The sequence below is a fragment of the Cupressus sempervirens genome, chromosome 8, assembly GCF_028749045.1.
Source record: "Cupressus sempervirens isolate cs-2001-9-10 chromosome 8, ASM2874904v1, whole genome shotgun sequence".
Classification (NCBI taxonomy): Eukaryota; Viridiplantae; Streptophyta; class Pinopsida; order Cupressales; family Cupressaceae; genus Cupressus; species Cupressus sempervirens.
Window position 1 is genome coordinate 588,665,063 of NC_143125.1, and position 9,234 is coordinate 588,674,296.

At 36.2% G+C, this 9,234-nt stretch overlaps 1 protein-coding gene across 1 annotated transcript in view; it reads left to right on the forward strand.

Moving 5' to 3' along the window:
• LOC149543807 (uncharacterized) overlaps window positions 1–3,754 on the forward strand; it is a 66,171-nt gene extending 62,417 nt beyond the window's left edge. Inside the window, exons 2-4 of the mRNA XM_089798491.1 lie at window positions 2,240–2,386; window positions 2,499–2,700; window positions 2,940–3,754. Of these exons, the coding sequence (XP_089654617.1) occupies window positions 2,240–2,386; window positions 2,499–2,700; window positions 2,940–3,550 (960 nt within the window). The 3' untranslated portion in view covers window positions 3,551–3,754. The remainder of the gene's footprint in view (window positions 1–2,239; window positions 2,387–2,498; window positions 2,701–2,939) is intronic.
• The last annotated feature ends 5,480 nt before the right edge of the window (window positions 3,755–9,234 follow it).

Here is a 9,234-nt window from a genome sequence, read left to right on the forward strand (position 1 = left end):
GAGCTCTAGTATGCCTATTCTTGGCTTATGACCTTTATTTTTTCTGTATTTTACATTCAAGCGTGTACCTCTTTCTCTTTTCCTATTCATTTAGAATTATCATCGAATAGGCCAAGCTCTAATCCCTGATATGGAGATTGGCTTATTGGTCATAACTTGGCCTGCAAATCATTCCATTGCCGATGTTTCAGATGTAACGCAATATTCCTTTAGGTAGGAATCTTTGAAATGATCAGTGGTTTTTAGAATGCTCAATGTGATTAGATACCTATGAAACTATCAGTACTTTCCTAGCCTAAACCCCCTATAGATGTGTGAAATCATTTAACTTAGGCCCCCTTTGTCATTAAAATTCTCTTCTGCTCTACTTCTAACGTTGACTTCTCTTACCAACACACACATGCTAGCATCCTCGTCCTATTTGAATACTAATTTTCCTAATGACTAGGTCATATAAGTCAATCCATAAAATCACCTCTAACATTCACTTGGAAGATACTACTCTCTTACTATTGCTCTTCATGTTCTTTCTTGCTCTAGTACACACTTGCATTCTCACTTTCTTTGGGTTCTCTCTCACATTCTCATAATACTCCTATATTTATTCATTCAATCAAAAGCCTCCATTTGCATACAGTCAACGTAAGAACCTCTTCTTGGCATACCAAAAGGCTTTACATTAACCTTATCCTCCCTCCAAAGCCCTACACACACCACTATCTGCTTAAGAATCCTTTTAGGTTCTTTGGCTTTTCCTATACCAATTGCACATATCACACCGACATTTTCATTCTAGGAAGCACATGCCTAAGCTATTACCATACTTGGGACTGAAACATGGTAAACTAGGTCTCGATTAAAAGCTCCTAAGCACAATACCTAATTTTGTCTCCCTTTGACTTTGGGAGCTTGCTTTTCACAATTGTGGGCATATATTTTAGTTCTAAAAACACCTCAGTAGCCCTATTTTCAGCTAGCAACTCAGAAAAGTTGCAGTTACAGTCATAGATAATCAACTTTTGTACTACGTCACCTGTGCTCCCAATAGGATACAATGTGCTTGGTGGGTCCCCAACGCACCCATCAAGTCACTAATGTGCCCCAACAGGTCACTCTTGGAAGGTCATTTATTCGACAAAGTTTCCAGAACCTCTACGTAGTTCTAGAATGCCTCTTAGTTGCCCCTCCGATCTTCTTCAGCTTTGTATCACCACCATATCATCATCAAATACTAGAACATACACGTCTCTATTCTTCATTTCTTGTTTCATTTTGATTCCTAGGAATGGTAGCATAGATCTGATTCTATGCACTTTACCGTCTTTGAAAAATAGAATCAGATTAAGTAGAGCAGCAAACTGATAGTTAAACTAAACAATACTTAAAATCTAGGTAGTGCTTATAAGTATTGGTTGATTTGACTCATTATTGTAACAGCATACTTCAAACATTTCCCAAATAGATTGGATGCCACTTTCTCTTGCAGACCTTCCTGCAAGCGTGTTAAATGAAAATCTTCAATGTCAATGATCATTCTGTCTTCTTCAAATAGAAAAGATATTAGTAGTGGCTATGATTATACAGGGGACATGATTTTTTCTGGACATATGCAGCTGTGTAAGTGATTTCTATTTATAGAAGGATTTATGTGCCAACTTGTATACAAGGCTCTGCACATGGCTAGGTTCTAGTGCATTCATTGGGTTTTGTCCCATGAAAACTCATGGCAGTCTTTATATTTTATCAAAGAATAGGAGGTTTTATATGATATTGAAAAAAGTTACAAAATAACTTGTAAGCAGAAACTAAGTCTAAACTAAGTCTACTGACAGTAAGAAGTGTCCAAGAACACTAATTACAATTAAATGAAAAAACAAACGCGTAGCATTCTTAATACCCTTCTTTAGCTTATATAGAGTGTTCAACTACTTCAGATCATATTTAAGCTTATCTTTGACACTTAATATCGCAGTGCATTTCAACAGATGGAGCTGCACCTTGATTCCAGATCGGCTAAGCTTCTTTGGGGCATAACTTGTATCTTATAAGTGACATGTCTATAGAAAATAGTTTTTAGTTCGTGGTAAATTTGAATGAGTGTTTGTAGTTCTTTCACTCGTGAACCAAACATAGACCTGTTGACTAAAATGTGCCCTTTGGGAAAAGTAATGCTGAACATGGTTACCTGTAGACATTATTACTCAAGTTACTGACAGGTTTGTTTTTGTGGGCTGTGCAGTATTACTATGACCCCGTTACAAACAAAAGATTTGCTTCTAAGACCAAAGTGTTTGAATTTTTGGAAGGTGCGAAGTTTACAGGGTTTCAGACTAACTGCAAGAAAGATGATCTTAGTAGTAAACCTTCTGTTGAAGAAAGAACCAATGTAAGTTTAAAATAGTCAATTCTCTGCAGATCTTGTTCTTGCCCAATTACATTAGTTTCTATTGGTGCCTGTGCATCTAGTTTCATACTCGTTTCTCCCTTCGTTTTATCAGATTAGACCAGGAGGTGGAGGAACTGAAACTACCAACCGAAACTTAAGTACAAGTGGATTAGATGCCGATAAAAAGCAAAAAAAGGTTGTATGGGTTCTGAATGGCACGGAAGAATCATGGGTACCTCTTAACAATGAAGAGATGCATATATCAAACAGGAAAGAAGAGAAGCCCATTCACCATGGCAATACTATGGCCTCATGTAATAGTACTTCAACTCAAACATCCTTTTTTTTTGTCTTTGTTCTCCTTTTGCATCGCGTGTATTAAATTGCTGAATTTAATGCTATGATGGTTTGTGAAATTCATTTTATTGATAGCTCTGGAGATTTTGAGGGTAGGAGTAGGAGTACTAGTGGCTGCATGAGTCATATCTGTGTTTCCCCGCTTTTGTTCACATTCCAATTTGTGATACTCTACTCAGATACTCTGAACCTCCAGGTGGTCAAGAGCAGTGGGGAAAAGGTGTGTCTGAGAACTCCAATCCTTCAAAAAAGCTGGTAAAAGAAACTCCACCAGAAATTGACCTGAACAAACCAAATGAAGGCTCACCAGTTGTCTCGCCTTTTGGAGATTCCTGGCCAGACCCTTGCTTGGAATTCGCTTTCAAGACTTTAACAGGAGCAATTCCAATTTTTGAAGATAATTCAGTCCTTCGGGATGCCTTCCAGAATTGCAGTTTACCTCGAGCAAAGGTGGATGAAAAGTCGCAAAGTAATTCAAGTCCATCCAATCCAGGGGAATCTTCTTGCAATGAGCTTACAGAGCTTCCTTCCTCAACTGAACAAAGGTTGTGGTCACCAGTAAACAAATTTGATGAAAGTAAAGATAATAGAATTACAGCTTCTGTTTCAGATGGCTTACCTGATACAGTAATGAAAGTGAATAATTTAATGAGGCATCAAGCTAAAGACTTGCTTGAACCACTTGGCAGGAACCTCTGTAAGAAAGCCTTAGCTTTCATGATAAAAAATGGACAGCCGAATCTGTTTTTTGGAGAAACAACCAAAGAGCACCCCTCTTCCATTTTGATTGCCCCAAAGACTTTTTAATCGACCGTGGACAATGCAGAACAGAATAGCCCTTTCTCTTCGTATAGTGAATCGTGAATGTAAATACGTAGCAGGATGCATAACCCCAGCATAACTATCAGGATATGTTTTCTAATTTTTGGGTTGAATGTGGCCCTTTATGTAAATACTTAAGCAAATAGTTATGTGTATATATGGGAAAATACATGGAAGGTAATGTACTCATATTTTGCGTTGGTCTAGTACTATTATGTGGCGAGAAAGGAATTCACTTCTAGTGATTGGATTATTGATCGCATATCCTTCATCTTATTTTTCTGTAACTACTGTATGAAGTTTTTAATGGGCTCTGGTACATTTTGTTGTAGTTTCTTCACATTGTGCTTGCCTAATTGATAAAACCTATTCCTTCACTCGCCTAGTGTTCATATTGCACCAGTTTCCAGGCTTTGAAGTGCGATGTTGAATCAGTTTTGGATTTTTATGTAGCCAGACTTGGGCTGGTCCATTTGGCATCATTCAATTTGCAGTTCATTTCCTATTAAATCAAGGTTCTAAAAATAAGCTGAGCAAGATGCATCGATGATTCATGGATTGTTTAAAGAGAAGAAGCATTTAAGAGGTTATCATTTAGTTATCACCAATCCTTTGCAAAGATGCATTGCAAGGTAATGGTATGCAATGGTATGCGCGACTTGATGAACAGATTGTCAGATCATCATTTACAAGACTGATGATATTGAGAGAGACCTGGATTCTGTTGTGTAGGATTTATGATTTATTTGCATCATTGTTTTGGATCATGGAGTGTGATCCTAAATTTTGATTCAAATAAATCATGCGCAGAAAAATCAAGAAGCAAAGGACATTAATGATAAGCAAAGGACATTAATGATATTGCTAATAATTTATTGATATTGATCTTTGATGTGGAGAGTTGGAGGGATAATTAATGGGATCTCAAGTGAGTAACCACCATTTTCATCAGGTTTGTAAAATGTGAGAGATCGTAATTGTTTGGATTCCTTTCTTGAGTAGCTTTTTTGCTTGCGTGCTGGGAGCCAAAGTCAAAGGTAGACTATTGAGCTGGACTACCGATTCCACCAAATAGAGGTAAAATTTTATCTATCTATCTATCTACTTAGATATCACGTGCTTATATTCACATTTTAAACATCATGTCATCAACAGTGTGAACTTTTAGAGATGCACTTGTTGAAAATATAAAATTATCTATGACTATAATATGTCCTATTTACTTGATTTTCTCAACTAGGTTGCGAAAAACATCAGCAAGAAGAAGTTATAGGAATGGGGTTGGTGAGCAACTTGTCTTGTGGGTTTGTGTAGGAAAAAGGGATTAGTAAGATTTATCGAGGCATTAGAGTATTCATGTGAGAGATGAACTTTTGGCAAAACCATAGCAGCAAATCTTTGCAAGAATAAAGAACCATTTAACTATGCCATTAACTTTTTCAAAAAGTAAATTGATTCCTTGATTGTTTGGTCTATTTGGATGTTTCCTAAGCGAAAACCAAATTGTCTAGTATCAAATTATTTGAGAGAACTATTGTGCTCGTCTAATTTTATCCTTAGCAAGGAACTTGATTTGCATTGCAAGAATATCAACAATATAAACTAAAACCTTGCTCTATAATTCATTTTATTACCTTTTACCTTAATCAAAGCCTAATCCATATGGCCCTAGAGTACCTTTGCTTCTAGGTGAGCTTATAGGCAATCATCATGAAAAGTGAGAAACAAAGCCTTATTAGCCATGGAGGAGGTCATTTTTCTCGCAAGTCTAATTTTTTTGGATAATTTATGTGATCACAATGCTTCTTTGAAGAGACTATAGTCAAGTCAAAGTAAGAGTATTTCTACATTAACTTGCAGTTTCTTCCATCTTCAACCATCCTCTTTCCATAGAACAAGGAATTGAATACACTATAAGCATATGTTCCCACCAACCAATGTAGATACTCCCATTAATAGGTTTAAGATTAGAGGGCCATAAAGTTTGGCAAGCATCCTCTTTCTATAGAACGAGGAATTGAATGCATTATAAGCATATGTTCTCACCAACCAATGTAGATACTCCCATTAAAAGGTTTAAGATTAGAAGGCCACAAAGCTTGGCAAGTACAAAGACACTTTGGATTTGGGACCACATAAATTCATCTTCACCCACCCACAAGATCTTAATGAGGATTGAAAGGGCCACATGAATTCATCTTCACCCACCCATGAGACCTTAATGAGGATTGAAAGGAGGTAAAGAAATGTAGGTTTAGATTACAAGACACATTTAACTTGAGTTAATTGAAGAGGAAAATTGTGATGATATAGATCTCTACAAAGTGGATGAGCTTCTTGTGGGCATCCTATGTATAGTTTGACCATTTCAAATAGAAGTGGGTTTTGGATGCCCAAATGATTAGGAATTATAATGGTCATAAATCAAATCCATTAAGTTATATAAGTGGATTTTCAATTCTTGTAATTAGCTCTTTTTAAATTTGATGGAACATGTTAAAATTTCCTTCAATTTCCTTAAAGAAAAATCAAATTTGCACTAATTTTAGTAAAATGGGAACTAAGAAAGTAACAGTGTCTGATTTCGTGAAATCAATGATCAGTTAGAACCCACTTTCGGATTTCGCGATTTTAGAGCAATGGAAGGAAGGGCAACTCGATTTCGTGATTTTGGAGATAAGCAAAACATGAGCCCAAAATCTTGAATTTTTGCGATTTTGAGAAAGAATAGAAGACGTGAGTCCGTAAAAGCGGAATTAATAACAAAAGATATCATGAGATTGAAATATTAATTGCTTCACCTGAGTACTGAACGATGTGACATGGAGCAAGGCATGAATTTAGAAATGCACAAAAATTTATAAGCATTAAATAATGAATGTTTTTGAGCCTAATAAGTCACCGAGAATGAGTTATTTCACATGAAATGAAAAGGGTGGAGTGAAGAAGAAAGTAGCGGTGTTGGAATTCACTTTTGCAAAGGTCAGGCATCCAAATCAGTAAGTTTTAAAGAGTTCTTTCCTATAAGCTTTAAATTCGTCAAACTACCTGTGAAAAGGATATTAGTAGCAAAGAACATAAAGAGGAACTGGTAGAGAAGTTAATTTAGAAAATGATGTTAGAAGTTTTTCTTGGGTCTTTCTCTGGTGGTCAAATGTCTATCTTTCAAGATGAGTTCAAGCAGTGTGGTGATGCCAAACTGCATGTACATGGTCATTCTTTGTATTGGTATTTCTTTGCTAATAGTACAGAAAAGGAACCCATAAATAACCCATGGAGGCTTGACCTAGGAAAGGTGATGGTTCCCAATGTCTTTGTAGATGTTGAATTGATAAATGTGTTAGCTAAACACTATGAGCCCTCCACTAGAACTGTAATAAAACTAGATGGAATGCCTCTACTAGTTATCACTAAATCATGTGTTGAGCAATGTTTCAGATTAAGCACTGTGACCCTCACTAAGATAGACACGGAACATTTAAGAATGAGTATCAAAACACTATGAAGTTTGGGAAATTCAAGGAATGAGTATCAGAAGACTGAACATTTTTTGAGTAAAGGTCACAATAAGAAACTAATGTATGTGGATAATATGGGACCCCATCCCTTAGATTCCTTCATGGACTTTTTCAAAAATACCTTTTATGCATGGCTTTAACTTTTTGGAGAGGATGAGAAGGAAAAGATCCCTCTAGATTATATGTATTTGTGCATGAAGATCCATAATCCACACACATTTGGAATTTGACTTCGCCAATGAGATTGAGAAGACTTTGGATAACCAATTGATTAAATGGAAGACTTCAAGGTCCTTAAAGAATTATTCTTTATTGTGTCATTTGATATTGTATTAGAATGTTGACCAATTCAGGGATTCTATGAAGCTAGCAACTATAGATAATGATGGAAACCCCACACCCATTCTTCTATGGCGCCCTTTCTAGGATGTACATGCCAAAGATGACGATCTTACAATCTTTAGAGATATATTTGTACAATGGATTATCAGGGTGATAGGTGAACCCATAACAAGAATCCCTCAAGCAATAAAGAATATGTTGATGCCCAAAGAATGTCAATCTAATAAAGGTTTTATTATTCAACTTGGGAGATTGGATTTGCAAACCCAAATATACACTACTGAGAATATATGGATGTAGATAGCCTCCTCACAAGTTGCCACTGTTCGTCCCAGAGAGATTAGGGTTTATGGAGTTTCTTTGGCATATGATGTGGGTAGAAAGAGAGATAACCCACCTCGGAAGGGCAACATGCTCCCCCATTTTATCAGATTTGATGGTTTTGTCATTGGATACAACATGATTTTAGAAGTACAAGAGTATATCAAAAATGACTACTGGTTGACCAATGAGAGGAGTAGAGAATATGACCCCAAGGGGCATATTAAGAGTATTAAAGCCAGATATGTTCATCAATTGAACCTAGAAGATAATGTTATCAAGAATTGTGATGATTTCGCTCGAGTTTATCAAAGACTTAAAAAGTGGCATGTTTTGTCCAAAATTGTAGAAATAAGATTAAGCAAAGGCATGCCTTGGTTCTATTCAAATATAGAATTAGAAGTGATAAGGATTGAAAAATGTATTCAAAATTATGATGAATTATATCAAGAGTATGCTGAGCATGAGAAAGCAAAGAGTGTTGAAAACATACCGTCTCCCCCTCAAGTAAAAAGAGGAAAGTAGAGCATAGCCCTAATGCCTCCACATCCCAATCACAACAACAGGTAGAATTCAACATATCTCTTGTTTCATATGATGACTTTGATGATGAAGCCTCGAAGGAGATGGCTCAGGTCCTTGAAAGCATGAAGAATGGCAAAGGACCTGGACTTTCAAAACCTTCTCTCAGATACTCAGAGGAAAGACATGGGTATTATGCCAAAACAATGGAGAGTGATGTTCCAATTGACAATGAAGATGAGAGAGAAGCTATTTCTATGCACTTTGTTGAACAAGAAAACTTTGTCCAATCATGAGTTTAAATATTTCTAGATTAAATACAAGATGAAATATTTTGAGGAGAAGGCTAAAAAACTTGAAGGAGTTGATGCGTCTCAACATGCTACATTAATACAACAAATGATGAGTGAACTAGATTTGGGTAATATCACATGCATAGAGGGAGAAGCCAGAGAAATTGTGAAGAAAAGTAACATCTTGATTCTTCTAGGCTTGACTCTCAAAGAATTGTTTCTACTTGATCAGGTAAGAAAGAAGGAAGTTTTCACCTTTGTATCAGAGTTTGGATCACTTGATAAGGTAGAGGGCACATGATATGACCCAAAAATATAAACATTGGCCAGTTGGGTAACCTTCAAAGGAAATAAGCCAAAACTGATTGATATTTCAAAAGGTGAAGAATAGATGACCCTGATTCAAACTGTGGAAAACACAAATCCAAAACTTACTATTGTAAGACTCACTCATGAGTCTATGTTTAACCAAGCACATGTCAAGCATATGAAAGAAATGATCAAAGAATTACAACAAAGAGAAATGGACATGAATTCTATTATCAATAAGATGCATGTGAAGAATCGAAGATTGGAACAAGAGTTGAGTGAAAAGGGTTCCAGTGAAACTTCCAGTGCTATGGTTATTCAAAAGTCCCTTGTTATCATTGAATAGGAAGTTCCAAGTGCAGAA